The sequence below is a fragment of the Lytechinus pictus genome, chromosome 5 (assembly GCF_037042905.1).
Source record: "Lytechinus pictus isolate F3 Inbred chromosome 5, Lp3.0, whole genome shotgun sequence".
Classification (NCBI taxonomy): Eukaryota; Metazoa; Echinodermata; class Echinoidea; order Temnopleuroida; family Toxopneustidae; genus Lytechinus; species Lytechinus pictus.
This window is the reverse complement of record NC_087249.1, coordinates 39,101,259-39,117,835: the sequence shown is the minus strand read 5'-3', so window position 1 is coordinate 39,117,835 and position 16,577 is coordinate 39,101,259. Positions and strand designations below refer to the sequence as shown.

At 36.8% G+C, this 16,577-nt stretch overlaps 1 protein-coding gene across 1 annotated transcript; it reads right to left on the bottom strand.

The window, feature by feature from the left end:
* Window positions 1-1,464: 1,464 nt before the first annotated feature.
* On the bottom strand, window positions 1,465-15,172 carry LOC129261437 (uncharacterized). Its single transcript, XM_054899498.2, has 7 exons — window positions 15,085-15,172; window positions 8,821-9,129; window positions 6,983-8,589; window positions 5,490-5,702; window positions 2,866-3,176; window positions 2,194-2,323; window positions 1,465-1,737 (listed from the first exon to the last, which is right to left on the bottom strand). The coding sequence occupies exons 2-7, from the start codon at window positions 9,125-9,127 to the stop codon at window positions 1,699-1,701; spliced, it is 2,607 nt and encodes an 868-aa protein (XP_054755473.2). The 5' UTR covers window positions 9,128-9,129; window positions 15,085-15,172; the 3' UTR covers window positions 1,465-1,698.
* Between the last annotated feature and the right edge of the window lie 1,405 nt (window positions 15,173-16,577).

Genomic DNA, 16,577 nt, shown 5'->3' with positions numbered 1-16,577 from the left:
ACAGTATTACCAATAAAAAGCACACATTTTTTAACAGCTATTTTATAGTATTGTAAATAATGTAGGATATGTTAAAATATAATCTTGTTTCATAAAAAGTACTCATGTTTAGGATGTTACAATCTTACCGACTCTATTATAAAAAGTGACTTCTTGTCCTATTAGACCACGATTCCTTACAGATATATACCCCATTAATCTTTAATTAATATTATGGTGTGACAGAACTTATCCATTTTGCATCTCTCCTTTTTTTAATTCTTTCTTTCCCTTTTCCCTCTTCGTCTCTTCTTTTCAGTGTATCTCTGTCACTTTCTCCTTTTTTTAATGACAAAAATAATCCAATGATTTTCGAACAAATTGTGTTATATTTGTATGTTCATTATTTACTTGTGTTTTATATATATTTATATATTATCTGTGTATTCTTCTACATTGTACATTGTGGACATGCATGAATAAATATGACGATTTATTCTATGATTAATGAACTAAATCATCATTTTCAATTTATTGTTGTAATAATTGATAAATTAATTACCCTCCATTACTCATTATTCAAATTATTACTCATGTTTAGGATTTTACAATCTTACAGACTCTTACAAAAAGTGACTTCTTGTCCTATTAGACCACATTTCCTTACAGCTATACCCCATCTATACTTTTCACAATTAAAACTCTCTAAATATACGTTAAATCCCCTTACATGCATACCGCTATGCCTTCATACTTGCAACATTCAAGTATCTAATACCCTTGAAATCTCGGATTACAGACTGACTTAAAGGACAAGTCCACCCCAACATAAAGTTGATTGGAATAAAAAGAGAAAAATCCAACAAGCATAACACTGAACATTTCATCAAAATCGGATGTAAAATAAGAATGCTTTAACATTTTATAGTTTCGCTTAATTTCACAAAACAGTTATATTCACATCCTTGTCGGTATGCAAATGAGGATACTGATGACATCACTCACTCACTATTTCTTTTGTATTTTATTATGTGAAATATGAAATATTCAAATTTTCTCTCTGTTGTAATGTGAAACAACGATTAATTCCTTCCTGAACATGTGCAATTAGCATTGTTTAATACTATATGGTTCAATCAAGTTGGTCCTTATTGTCAAATCTGTAAAAAATGAAATATTGTATAATTCAAACAATAAAAAACAAAAGAAATGGTGAGTGAGGGACATCATCGACTGTTTCATTTGCATGTCACTGAGTTGTGCATATCACTGTTTTGTGAAAAATAAGCGAAACTTTAAAATGTAATAACTTTCTTATTTTACTTCCGATTTTGATGAAATTTTCAGCATAATGCTTATTTTTTTATTTTCTCTCTATTTATTCAAATCAACATATTTCTGGGGTGGACTTGACCTTTAATTTCATGCAGGCATCGACCACTGTCTGGATCTTAGACGGCAGATACTGTTTAAAGATCCAGACAGTGGTCGATGCCTGCATGAAATGAGATCATCATGCATTGATTGCTGTGGCTTTGGTCTTCCAAAAACCAATTAACCCAAACCAGAGCTAAATCTGCGGCACTTCTATTCCGGCGCCAACCATCTATTTACTTGTTCTGTAGTACCTGGATGAGAACAGCTATATCCGATCATTTAGCAAACCCTGCTTTATCCATGGACGAGGTGAAATCCTTTCAGGAATAGGAGACTCCCGTTTCATCTTCGAACTTTCCAGTTAAGTATGGAATCTCCAGGCTGCGGGGGGAGGGTTGAGAAATGAGAAGTCATTTGTTACATCTAGTTAACACTTTCATTGTACCTCATGTTCTCTTGTAAAATGTTTTCTACCCATATGTCTATTATCGTGTACTGATTAAAAAAGCACGGGGGGTGGCTGAATATGAATAAAAAATGGACTGTAATCACAAAAGAGGTCAAAATAATGCTTTGCAGGATCATTTTTATATTTTAAAAATGTCTCATTTATAATCTTCCTCAAGTCAGTGAGCATCTATCCACATCCTTCAATGTCCATGATTCCATTTACTCATGTTAATGTCCACATTCCTGCATACTAGCAACACTGCTGTGTTAAAACCATTAAAAATCATATTGTTATCAAATCGGTGCAAGCAATTGTATAGAAAATGGAGAAAGGAAAAATAAAGCAACTCCTAAATGGAAAAAGATAAAAGAAGAAAAACTACTGACTTGCTTCACGATAATCCCCATGCAGTTACATCTCCTTTTTTGAAGTCCACCAAGAGATTCTACCCTCGTTCCAATGCCATCTAAAATGTTGTAGACAGTTTCCTTGTTGGTGTGAATATCACACTCGAATCTTTACAAGAAAACGTTCATAATGAAGGTAAAAATAATTTTATGGTAATGAAAGATAATCAAAATATAATATATGAATATGTTAGAAATTTCGGCAAATATTGGAGTTAATTGCATTAAATCCTGATAAGTCTGGTTGAACGTTAGCCGATTCAATCAAGTAAATTTATATATTGTTTGTGATTGGTTGAGTTCTATAATTTATGAATTCATCGAAATTCTTTTAATGAAATCAAGGCTGAGGATAATGCACGAAAACGATACTGAAAACCTATTTCAGTTATTAACTTTCCAGAAAGTAAGTACCGTATCAGAAATATGATATTTACTGGAATTGATATGCATCGGGTGTTTGGTGAGCCTTTACTATAATACAGTTCTTTGATGACAATTTACCACCTTATAGAAATAAACATTTATAAAATGTGAGTCACATAAACCGCTTGATTGTAGTGAACCCTTTATCCATAACTTGTTGAAAGTTTCTGCATCTTTTTGTGAGTACTTTACTAGATGTAAAAGTTCAATAGAAATCAAATTAACCTTAGTCGTTTGAAAGATCTAATGCCCTTGCAGCATTTTACAATGTCGATCAAGCCCTCGGCATATTCCATTTTGATCTCAACCATACACAAGGTCTCAAGCTGTATCGCCTTCTGTTGGATTGTACGCCCAAACTTCTCGCATGTTGACTTTGACACAGTCGATCCATTGGTATTGAGTAGCCCATTGATCTCTATCCACCGAAGCGTGTGGCCCATCTCACCAAGACTGCACGTGATCCATTCTAAGGCCTGGTCTAGGTTGTCCTCATTCCCAATCCAAATCTCTACATCTTCCACAGCTGGAAGGCACTGTATATTTATGGAAACAAATAAATTTTAGATATTTTTTTTAATGTGGGGATGATAAAACATAACACCGTTAAGCTGTTTTATTTTACCTTGAACATGTTTAACTCTTAATGAATCCATAACCAATATTTATTCTTAAAGTCTGTTACCTATATGCATGGACTTATTAGAAATGGACACTCATCGAATAGTTAACGAATTCACTACCATGTGACCGTCATTGTGCTCTGAATAACATTCTCTTAATATTTTTCTTATTTCATCCTACCGTGTTCCGCCGTCAAATAGGTCATGAGTTGAAAAGAAGCAATTTGTGATTAGACATTGATATTGCATAAACTGTATGCGCAGAAGATGATAAATCACTTAACTCCTGGAAAATCGAAGTGCCTTATGACAATCTTAGTTCCATGTGTTTTATTTGGGAAAACATATGAATATATTCTAAGAAAGAGGCAATATTGTGATTAATAGACTATTATATTCATAAGCCAATTTTCCTCCTAATATTCCAGAGATATGTGGCTCATATCGTGTCGAGCGTTTACCTTTAATCATGGAGCTATGTTGTTGAGGTCATTATGTGCGTGTGGAAGTGTGCGGATCAAATAGTAACATATTTTAACCATAGAGCTATTAATAGCTCCATGTTCATGATGTTTTAACTCACAAAATCGTCTGCTTCTTAGCTTTGCTGCTTCACATCTAAAGCATGTTGATTGAGAAGTATTTTCCGACACAGGGCATCAGCCAACAAACCAAAACCAGGAAAGCTGTGCCCTTTTAAATGATCAGCTTGGTAGTCGCTATAATTATTGTCAAAACACCTGTATGTTGCGGCGGATCTCGTTCGATCAAATGATACCGTTGAATGTCCATCTCTAATAGATCCATGGTATTATGTCTTGAAATAAAGTAGTAAAAGGCATAGAGGCATTGCATGCTGAAATAAAAAAAAACTTTTTGTGCAGTTTTTGTCCAGGGTTTTTGTATGCGTTATTATAGTTTGCATGGAGTCGTGATACATTGAGTCCTCTCACTGAAACAAAACAAGATTGATTAACAAGTGGAACGCCTCTGGCAGTCTCGCCTGCATTACGCGATTTAATATAGCAGCAGTGCTAACTTTGAAAACTACAATAAAATAATCATTCACAAAAACACCATTCATATAATGACATAATACCACGTTCATTGACCATAAATGACATTTGAACGGTGACTTAAGACTTGTCAACTACACCCTTGTCCACATTTCATTCACTCTATCCATAAACTTTCAAAGTTATGATGGCAATTCAACAATTACCCCAACATGGCCTAAGTTTATTGACCTTAACTGACCTTTGACCTTGGTTTTGTGACCTAAAACTCGTACAGGATGTTCAGTGATACTTGATTACTCTTATGTCCAAGTTTTATGAACTAGATCCATAAACTTTCAGAGTTAGGATGGTAATTTAACAAATACCCCCAACACGGCCAAAGTTCATTGACCTTAAATGACCATTGACCATGGTCATGTGACCTGAAACTCGCACAGGATATTTAGTGGTACTTGATTAACCTAATGTCCAAGTTTCATGAACTAGATCCATAAATTTTCAAAGTTATGATGGTAATTCAACAAATACCCCCAACTTGGCCAAAGTTCATTGACCCTAAATGACCTTTGACCTTGGTCATGTGACCTGAAACTCAGGCAGGATGTTCACTCATACTTGATTAATCTTATGTCCAAGTTTCATGAACTAGATCCATAAATTTTCAAAATTATGATGGTAATTCAACAAATACCCCCAACTTGACCAAAGTTCATTGACCCTAAATGACCTTTGACCTTGGTCACGTGACCTGAAACTCGAGCAGGATGTTCACTAATACTTGATTAACCTTATGCCCAAGTTTCATGAACTAGGTCCATATACTTTCTAAGTTATGATGTCATTTCAAAAACTTAACCTTCGGTTAAGATTTTGAAAATAATTCTCCCAACATGGTCTAAGTTCATTGACCCTAAATGACCTTTGACCTTGGTCATGTGACCTGAAACTCAAATAGGATGTTCAGTAATACTTGATTATCCTTATGGCCAAGTTTCATGAACTAGGTCCATATACTTTCTAAGTTATGATGTCATTTCAAAAACTTAACCTTAGGTTAAGATTTGATGTTGACGCCGCCGCCGCCGCCGCCGCCGCCGCCGTCGCCGCCGCCGTCGCCGTCGGAAAAGCGGCGCCTATAGTCTCGCTCTGCTATGCAGGCGAGACAAAAATCGTATCGAAACCCCAGCCGATTCGTTTTTTTATTTACCCTTGTGAGATGATTGAACGTCTCCTTTTGAAGGGACCAAGTCTCCAATCGACGCACGGATCGAAGGGGTGGGAGAAGCTCACCATTCTCCACATTTATGGAGGAGCTGTTCAAATACAAGTTGTAGAGGTTGTCAAATGATGATAGACAAGACCAAAGTCGGGTTGTCATGGTGACTGAGAGATTTGTGCTGCACAAAGCAACGGATGTGATCTGAAATTTGAAAAGATTGGGGTGAAGATAGAAATAAAGTTAACTCGAGTTACCTAAATAGAAAGTAATGCAGTCGTTTCGCAAAATACAATATAAATTTGATCGTTAATATAAACTTTTTATTTCAATGTTTTATCATTCAAATTAGTATAATCCATGAATACAGGCTTTTCATATCCAATATTTCATTTCCAATCCCTATATCCCTTGTCTGACCTGTGCAGGGGCCGCGGAAGCGGGGGGGGGGGGGGGGGGGCTTCAGCCCTCACTTTTTTCCAAAACCATGTACAAAAACGTAAAAATGACCATATGATTGTGATTTTTTGCATGGTCAGCCCCCCTTCCACTTTTGGCTCAGTCCCCCACTTTGAAAACCGTTCCGCGGCCCCTGCTGCATGCTGCAGTCGGAGGTCACATGGTAAGGTCAAAGTGTTCAAAGTTTTTGTAGAAATGTACCAAACCCGACGGTGCTCTCACTCCATGATGTGTCACTGCATCGTAGCAATCCAGTCGGATTTGAAATGGTCTACACATGTTGAATATATGGTCAAGAGCGCAAATAGTCGTTTATATGTTCTTCGCACTTTGAAATATCATAGTCTGTAATTTCAGGACCTTATAGTTGTATATACTAGTTTCGTGAGACCAGTTGTTGAATATGCTGTACCTGTATGGTCAGGAGCACTAACAAAACAACAAGTACAAGTCATCGAACGTATTCAGAAACGTGCCCTTAGAATCATTTTTGGAGCAGCATATTCTTCATGTGTGCAATTATTGCTTTAATTATTCGTCGGAAGACACCTTGGTAAAACTATTATGTTCATCTTTCCCAGGTTATAGTAAATCATTAACATTTAGTTATCTAATTTTTACATTTTTCAATCGAGGATTATACAGCTACGAAATAATAATCGTCTGCAATGTAGATGAAGATTTGAAAATCTGAGTAAAATAGAAGGCCTGTATTCCGAAGTCGGGTTTAACTAAGACCATGGTCTAACTCTGTGCTAAAATTATGGGAAGCCAAACATTTCATTTTGTTTAAAGTGAATGCTCCTCATGTTAACTGTGCTCATCACTAATTATTTAACGGTGAAGACAATTGTCATACTTATCCTTCCCAGGCAGTTAATAATGTTTTGGGAGTCAAATGAGCTGATACATCTACTGTTAGAGATTTATGTAACAACTGGCTTCCCGGCCATATAGTTAAACCACAGCTTAAAACCAGAGTTTAAATTAAACCCAACTTCAGAATACGGGCCAACGTGTATTACCGCTCTCTTGGCTACCTGCGGTAGCCTTTCCAAACCAGTCATCATCATATCAGTAAGAGGATAGAGATCAACTTTGCCATCCCAGAAACACTTCCTCAAGGCGCTGGCCACACTGTGACAGTCATCTACATAAGATCTATCTGCTTCCAAGAGACAGCGCAACACCAAACGGCATTTATAGTAGAGAACAAAGTCCTTAACCTGATTGGCAATGTGTCTGAAGACGGACAGACAGGCTGGTCTGTTAGCACCTGCAATGAAGCAAAGTACATTCTCCAGTTCCAGGGTTTTAGCTACTGTGTTGACTTCTTTGGCCAACAACGAGTCCAGTTTTGATGGGCTTCTGAACTTGATGTAGCGACTCTCTCGGGTGATACCTAGTCGTCGCATGTATATACTCGCACAATATTCCTGCTGAAGTTTGTGAAAGAATTCAACCGTTGTCTTTGATGTTTGGCGGTTTACCAGATGTTTAATGGGAATACTGGAAGCAGAAAGGATCCCTAGCTTAATGCCTATTTTGTAAGCATCAGGATAATGTTTGAAATCTTCTACTTGAAAAACAAGCTTCTTGCTATCACTTCGAAGTCCATCAAATGCAAATTTACCCAAATCATATAGAATATCTTCAAGTTTTGCCTCGCTTGGTAAGAGTGATGGAACCTCTTTAGCTAATGCATGTTGAAGCAAGAATTGGTTTATGCTATCAAACAGACTTGTCAGTGAATGAGCGTTAGATAAAGCTTCCACTTCGTATAAGTGACACACCATAGTACAGAACAATGGGACTTTGATCAAGCTTTCCAGAAAATTATTATTGCGGATATACTTGATGAGTTCTCTACCACCGTTGGAACTTGATCTTGCTTGAAAATACCGTCTGATAAACTGTAGGGATGAATCTGAGCTAAACCCTTCGATGGACATCTTGGTGTATATCCTTGAAAGTTCCCCTTGGCTAAAATCTCCCTCCAGGTGTGGTCGAGTGGTAACGAGAACTCTGCAGTTCTTCAGCCTAATGTTCCGGAGAACTTTCGTCAGACTCGTGATTGTCGACTTGATACTTCCTTTGAACTCATCATATCCATCAAATATGAGAGCGCATGACTCTTGATGCATCTCGAGAAAGTTTTCTATTGATTCCGAAGTAACACCAAAAGTTTCACCTAAGAGCTGTGAGATGATGGTTTCACCCAAAGACACAGATTCCTCAACCTCCCTTAATCTTAAAACGAAGAGAGCTTTCAAACCTTTCATGGGTGATCCATCGGTTTGGTGCAACCAATCATAAGCCAATTTTGCGACTGCACATGTCTTACCATGACCACCGGGTGCCGTTAAAATAATACGTTTAGGGAATTGGCCATCGATTTGAGTTCCAAAGATGCCATTAACCGATCCTTTCAATGGTGTCTTCTGAAACTGTCCCGTACTTCGGTCAAACTTAACAAGATTGATATCCGTAAATAAATGTTTAAGATCTGCGAAGTCATTTGGGTCCCAAGGCCTACGTTGAATTTGACACAGGACAGTCTTGTAATGGTCTTTCAGTACTTTAAGGCAGTAGTTGAAGGAAAACATTGGTTGGCATGGTATTGGTTTGGGGTCTGTAGTAAGGGTAAACAAAAGAAAAAAATGATGGTACAATTCGCCATAAAACTGATTTAGTGAAGAATACCTTTTCTGGTTTACATATGAATCGAAAATAAGACATTTCACAGGAACAAGCAACAAATACAGGACAGAAAAAAAAGTTATTGTTTTAAAATAATCAATAAAATAAGCCCCGACCCCCTCTTCGACATGCGGGAAATCACGGAAAATCTCAAGAGTCTAACCTGTTGTATGCTTTATCTCCCCAAGATATTCATCAGCCAATGCAACCAATTCGGCATCGAGGAGACACTTCCTCAGTGTATCTGGTTGGTCTGAGGGTGACACCTTTTGACGCCAAGCAAATAGCATAGACCTTGTTCCTGCACAAGTCACATGATAACCACTCCGGTTGGTGGCCATAAAACGATTGATTTCGGCTTGTTCGAAACCAAGTTTACGCCCAAGTATCTCAGCATCTTCTTCTGTCTCGATGTCACTTGCTAGCCTAGCTAGGAAGTCATCACCCAGTTGGAGGGATCTTTTCGTCATAACTGACGATGAGGAACGAGAAAAAATGTTATGTTTATAAGCTCCTACTACATGAAATTCATGGAAAACATTGAATTGATAATTTCCATATTAATAATACCCTAAACATGTTAAAACCAATCAAATATTACTTGCAGTTGCAATCTTTTAACGATCATAATATAGCCACAGAGATTTATTTAAAAAAAAAGGAACGATCAGTGGTCCAGTATGTCCAAAAATCCGAGATGGCTTCCAAAACTTGGGTCTGTCATGGTTGTTACCTAAAAACTGACACAGTTCACTTAAAAATCCACCTGGGAGATATGATTCTTGTTTATATACTATGGTTTCAAGGATCCAAGGACCCTTAGATTAGTTAAAATGGTATGAAGCTGTCAATTTTCCCTAAAAACTCAATGATGGCTTTCAAAATGACATCTAAAATGAGTCCCAACACTTCAAATAGTCATAGTTTATACAATATCCACTTGTGATGAAATATTTGGTGTCTTACTCCATTGTGGTTTGAAAGCTAAAATGGTCACTTTTCCTTTTTGTAAAAAAAAATCCAATGTGGCTTCTAAAATTGCGTAAAAATTACTGCTGTTCCGTAATCATGAAAACATATAGGTTATGATCAAGTTAAGATCACTAATAAAACATATCCTTTTGTTCTCTCTTGATAGTCTGATCTGGAGGTTGTCAAGCTGTACAATAAGATAATTTATGTCAAATGAAAGGGCTCGATTTAATGTTCTAATGATTATATTTTTAATTCAACACTGTTCAATTTCAATAAACAAAGAATCGCACGCGCGCGCAGTTTCAATAAGGGTTAATGTATACTTGCGTTCTGAAAAGGCGAAAAATTCATGAACTACATACCAACATCACCCTTTGGAATATTTAGGTTAGGATCTGTTAAGGCGACCGCACACCTTACGACTGGTCTGCGACCCGATTTCAGAATAAAATGTAGTAGAATTTGATGCTAATATTGAGACTTGGAATATCTTACTGTGTAATGTTCTAAATCATCGTACGAATACCCAATATGATCAAATCTGTGACTATGGTATCACCCTTCTTAGAATAAAAGCGAATTTAATATCTAGTCGTAATGACGTCATAACAGTCGTACGATTGGCTACGATTTGAAACTAATTTGGCCTTTACTCCAAAATAAAGGCTTGCAAACTTTCAAAATGGTTATAATATTATTCTTTCAATTAATTTCAACCTCAAATAAAATGATATGTTCCATTCACATCTTCAGAAAATGAGCAAAATGCGATTTGTTCCAAAATCGGATCGCGAACAGTCGTAAGGTGTGCGGTGGCCTTAATAGGGATTGGGTTAGCCTGGGTTAATCCTAAAAGGCCCGGGGCGGATTCCGCCCCCTATATTTTCACGATAAATCCGCCGTGCGAATTTTTTCAACCACGCCGCTTGCTTGCTTTTTACTTTCAGATCTCGCGCAACTTTTGAGACCAAATTTGCGATGCCCGGGTACACGGTGACGAAATTACGCAACATTATGTAAGTGCATGTCAGACCCAAAACTGCTCAAAAACGTGAATTCATGTACAAATCTAAAATTCATAAATGTATCATTATTTCTACTTTTATTGATTAAACTTAATTAATTCTGTCTTGTTTATGATCAGAATTAAGTCTGCAACAATTTCCATCGAAAAAACAATGAAAAACAAAAAGTCGAAAAACATATAGAAATACCTAAGAAATTAACAAAACAATAAAATACATAAGACAAAATTGCGATACCAAATTCTTTTTTTAAGTACATTTGATCGGGATCCTACAAAGAATCTGTGATTAAAAAAATAGTAGTTTTGAGGCAGTATGATAGTTGATTAGAGAAAATGTTTTATTTTATGAATAAATTAGCATAATTAATTCATTAAATGGAAAATGTTATTAATTCAAAAAAATTTAACCATACAGCCTTGTATAAATTATATCGCACACTATACCACTGTGCAAATTTTCGCGGCGCTCGCGCGATCGAAGGCCGAGATCTCAGGGGGGGGGGGGGGGGGGGCGGGCGGATTCCGCCCCCCACCCGGCTGTGAGATGGGTCCAAATAACCCGGCTCTTTTAGGGTTATGATTAATGTTAGGGTTAAGTTTAGGGTCAGGTTAGGGTAATGGGGTTGGAGGGTTAGAGTTAATGTTAGCGGTTTTACCTCTGTACGTCATTATCTCCTCTGCTGTTTTTACCTCTGCAATATTACCTGTGGCATTTTGACATCAGCATTTTTTTACCTCTGCCATTATTACCTCTGCTATTTCAACTTTGCCATTATACCCCTGCCATTATTACCTCTGCCATTTTTACATCTGCCATTTTTCCTCTGCCATCTCCGGTGCCATCTTTTATACCTTGCACTGATAGGTTAAGGGTTTCAAGAATAGCGGCAGTATTGAACTTTGCTCCTGTTTGAGAATGCAACCTATATTTGCACATGAAATAGTGCATGACGCACCCCATTTCCATATTCAACCACATGCCATGAGTTTTCATCATGCATATGAATTTTCATTATGCTTTGATAATAATAAGCTACCTTTCTCCTAACTTATGTACAGTGCGTCTAAAAAAAAACTGTACACTTTTGAAATGGCTGCCAAATAAAAAATATGTCACTTTGGGGGAAAAGATTTAAATATATGGAAAGCCAATAAAGTCAACTTTCAAATGACACCAAAAAGTTGGAAAACTATTCATGCTTGAGTGAGCACTACACACTTAAAGGTTAAGTCCACCCCAGAAAAAAGTTGATTTGAATAAAAAGAGAAAAATCAAACAAGCATAACACTGAAAAGTTCATCAAAATCGGATGTAAAATAAGAAAGTTATGACATTTTATAGTTTTGCTCATTGTTAAAAAAAATGTTTTTTGCACAACTCAGTGATATGCTAATGAGAGAGTCGATGATGTCCATCACTCACTATTTATTTTGTTTTCCCATTGTTTGAGTTATACAATATTTCAATTTTACAGATTTGACAATAAGGATCCCCTTGTTTGAACCACAAAATTGGAAAACAATGATATATACACATATTTAGGAAGGAATAAAACTTTTATTCACATGACAATGAGGGGAAAATTAGAATATTTCATATTCCATGTAAAGAAATATAAAAGAAATAGTGAGTGGATGATGTCATCAGTCCCCTCATTTGCATACCAATCTGGATGTGAATATAACTGTTTTGTGAAATTAAGCAAAACTTTAATATGTCATAACTTTCTTATTTTACATCCGATTTTGATGAAATTTTCAATGTTATGCTTGTTTGATTTTTCTCTTTTTATTCAAACCAACTTTATGTTGGGGTGGACTTGTCCTTAAAAACAAAGGGTATGAAAATTAGGCTGGGCAGGAATTAAGTTTCCAATTTCTTTCAGTCCTTGAGAGGCGAGTCCTTTGGAACTTGCAAAGTTGAGGGTGTCGTGATAAATTAATGATCAATCATTATCAATTTAGGTTGTTTGAGCAAATTTCATAAATTATTTAAATGAAATTTAATACATGGGTGAACGTGAATTGCAATTGTTAGTCATGTGGATCTCAGCAGTGTGTTCATGGGAGTCAGGAGAATAGGGATGGGATAGGACTTAGGATGGGATAAGGGTCAACAGAACAATTAGCCACCCCCCCCCCTCTACCCTCTTCACCCCTCCTGAGAGACTAGGCTTTGCTAGGCTGGGCAGGAATTAGCCTTCCACTTTTCTGAGAGGTGTGTCCTTTGGAACTTGCAAAATATAAGGATGTTAAGCTAAATTATTGATGAATTGCGATAAGTTTTGCTTTCTTAAGCGAATTTAATGAGTTACTAAACTGAAATTCAATGCATGAGTGAACAGGAATTGTAGTTTTAGTGCAACATTTTCAGTTTATCATGTGGATCTTTGTGTTCAGTGTGTTTGTGAGAGTCAGTAATTAATGTGATGGTATCTGTTGCATGCAAGGGGTGAGATAGGGTAAGACTTGCTTAAAAGGGCATTCTTCTTCTTTGTGTTCTTTAACAAATTACAGGTCATGTGCCCCCCCCCCTCTCTCTCTCTCTTTCTCCTGGGTGGTATTCAAATCTTAACTTCCAAGTGATCGATAGTTCATGGGTCACGTTTTTTGGGTGATTAATTACAAATGATTGCTAACAAATTGACTGATAATTATGATCTATGAAATAATTCATTTAAAAGGCTGAATGTTTGATTGATAACATTGATTGAGTTGATTTATTGTTGATTGAATGATTGATAGGTAAACGTTGGTGACATAATTTTCAGAATTTATCATTAAATTGACAGTTATTCGCTCTGGACTTCATGCGTACATGTGTATTAGCAATCAGACTCAATCTCAACAGGAGGTGGGGGCTGTAGGAGGGAGGCTAAATGTTCTGTTGACCCTTAGCCCATCAACCTACTTCACCCACTTAAGTTCTATCTCACTGCTATTATCCTGACTCCCATGAACACACTGCTGAGATCCACATGACAAAGTTAAAATGCTGCACTAAAAATTGCAATTCATGTTCACTCATGCATTACATTTCAATTCAATAATTCATGAAATTCGCTCGAACAATCTAAATTGATCATTAATTTATCACAACACCCACAACTTTGAAAGTTCCAAAGGACTCGCCTCTCAAAGACTGAAAGAAATTGGAAGTCTAATTCCTGCCCAGCCTAATTTCCATACCCTTTGTTTAAGTGGGTAGTGCTCACTCAGCATGAATAGTTCTCCAACTTTTTGGTGCCATTTGAAAGTTTACTTTATTGGCTATCCATATATATATAAGTCTTTTCCCCAAAGTGACATAATTTTTATTTGGCAGCCATTTAAAGTGTATATTTGTTTTTTGAGACGCACTGTAGAAATAGCGGCTTTGACACAGTTGAAGGGCTAAATCAAACTTGAGTTCACATGTAAGCACCCACTCACTCTTTGTTATTCTTAATAGCATGATCAGTGGATCAAATATATATCAAATGCTGTATACATGTAGTTAAATCAATATACACACAATTTCCGGCGTTTCATTCTAGTTTCAGTATCATTATGAATTAAGTTATTGGATATCAAAATGGTTTACATAGTAAATAAAACAAATGATATGAGAAATAAGGATGTTGAACACGCTTATCCAGCTTCCTTTCCGACATTTTCTTCTGCGACATTATTTTACTCCGGTCTTCATATCTAAGGGGGCCTAGGCTATAGAGTTAAGAATGTAATTTTTTGAAACAGAGTTTTTTTTTAACAGAATAGCGCAAATATAAGGACTGCGGTTTATTTACTTTTGGAGGTTGGAATTTATGTTTGACTCGACGAGCAAATATTCCATCGGGGCAATTGTCTCTGGAACAAAATATGGAACTTTTATTTCCCGTCGTTTTAGGTTAGGTTTTAATGTACTTTATTTTAATTTTCAATTTATTTCCTTACTCTATTTTTCCTTTTATTTTATTGTCCTTTCTCATACGTCTTGCCTTTCAACAGTCTGCAGAGTGGATATGAAGTAGGCCTAAATTCGATATAGACTCGACGCCAAAAATTGCACGGATATTATTGGATATGAACCCATTTACCGTCATCATGGTCATAGTCACGATCGAGTCACATTGCATAGGCTTCCAGTTCAAAATTGTCTCTCAGGAAATTATCACTGGTGAGAATTATTTTTTCCCCTAAACTCATTTCAATAAATAAAGGACTGTGTTAAAACATTTTTTAAATAGTGTTTTAGATATATATGACATCATTTCTGATTACAAAAATGGTAGGCCTACGTGTAGGTGTAAATCTCACGTGAATATGTTTGAGTGACAATATGTAAATGTATAAGCAAACCCTAAGGTTATCGTAAATCATGTTGATGGTAGTGATAATCACAATAAAATAAATTTTACAAAACTGTCTAAAATTATTACTCACCGATTTTGATGATAATTCCTTTGTATGCAAGCACCAGTGGAATGAGGCCAAGTTGGTATTATCATGAACTACAGCTGCTGATATTTTGTCTGCAAGCAAAAAGCCAGTGTGGGGCACACATACGTTAATTCGCGCTAAATGCATTCTGCATGGGCAGGCGTAAATCAGGGGCGTAACACGGGTCGGTGGCTAGGGGGGGGGGGGGGGGGGCAAGAGTAAAAAAATTCCCAGTCATATCATGGTATGAACATGATTTATTTTTTTATGATTGTGGCCCGAGCATTAGGGCGAAGCAGCTCAATGCGTGATAAGTACAAAAAAGAGGGTTCAAAGCATGACGCACGCAACTGCTTCATGTAAGTCCCGAGCGAGCGAAGCGAGCGGAGAAAAATTCACATTTTCATGAGAATCTAACTTTGAATTGATTATGACATGGTATTCAGAAAATAGCATCATATCTTACATATTTTTCCTTTCCTTTCCTTTTCTCTTTCATCTTTTCTTTTTTGCTCTCGGTTGTAGAACTTTTTGGGGCCAGTGCGGCGGATCGGGTCCGGGGCAATGGCGGCACCAGGATTTTTAACTCGGGGGAGGCAAAAGAACATTGGGGGGGGGGGGGCAATACACAAAACCTGTTAAGGACAAGCTGTTTGCATTGGGTCATGAACAGATGAAGATGATATCTCACCAATAAATAGATAATGCGAGCGCGAAAATTTTTGATATCCTGAGATGATGACGACGTTTTAATCACTTTTTGTAATCATGAACTGGATGGCTACCTAATTTTATAAGCAATTGATGCGAGCTGAAATTTTTTGATTTATGAAAATTATGAATACGCAGGATGTGTTTCTCGCTATAAAATGAATGACAACTCTAATCGCGAGAAGCATATTGACTTGAACATTGGATTTTTAAGCCCAATGTGAACAGATAATTTACTTATTTCATTTCATTTATTGGTTTCTGCAACACTTTTTCATAAACGCATGAACAAAGAAAATACAATAATAATATACGTATAGCTGACAAGCAAAACATTGAACATAATTGCATTTTTTATTAATATATATCGATTGTTAGAAGGTTACAGGGGTTGCCACTATAAGCTAAGCTTGACTGCGTGGCAACCAGTCAACAGTTGCTGCGAGCGCGTAGCGCGAGCGACATTTTGAATTTTATATAATGACCTGAAAGATAAAAAAAATTGTTTGGAGCTAACAGTGAATGGATGAGAAAATTTTAAAGAACGAAAAAGCTGTTTTGGAGCACTTTGCAGCTTTAGTAGGATGCTTACGACAATATTTATTATACATTTTTTTCTCAAAATTTCGGGGGTGGGGCCAACTCACTGGGGGCAAATGTCCCCTTGCCTTTCCCCTTGGTGCCGCCACTGGTCTTGGGCGTAGCCCCCGGAACCTCGTGATATTTTCAAACATTGCAGATGGCCACTGTTTTATCAAATCGCGGGTACATACACAACACATTAA

What these genes read in the sequence shown, in the direction of transcription:
- LOC129261437 (XM_054899498.2), bottom strand. Translation starts at nt 9,127, where the DNA reads ATGACGAAAAGATCCCTCCAACTGGGTGATGACTTCCTAGCTAGGCTA. An exon ending in GGAGATAAAGCATACAACAG is followed by an intron (nt 8,590 to 8,820) that starts GTTAGACTCTTG and finishes CCCTTACTACAG; the next exon opens with ACCCCAAACCAATACCATGC. An exon ending in CGCAGGTAGCCAAGAGAGCG is followed by an intron (nt 5,703 to 6,982) that starts GTAATACACGTT and finishes TTCAAATTTCAG; the next exon opens with ATCACATCCGTTGCTTTGTG.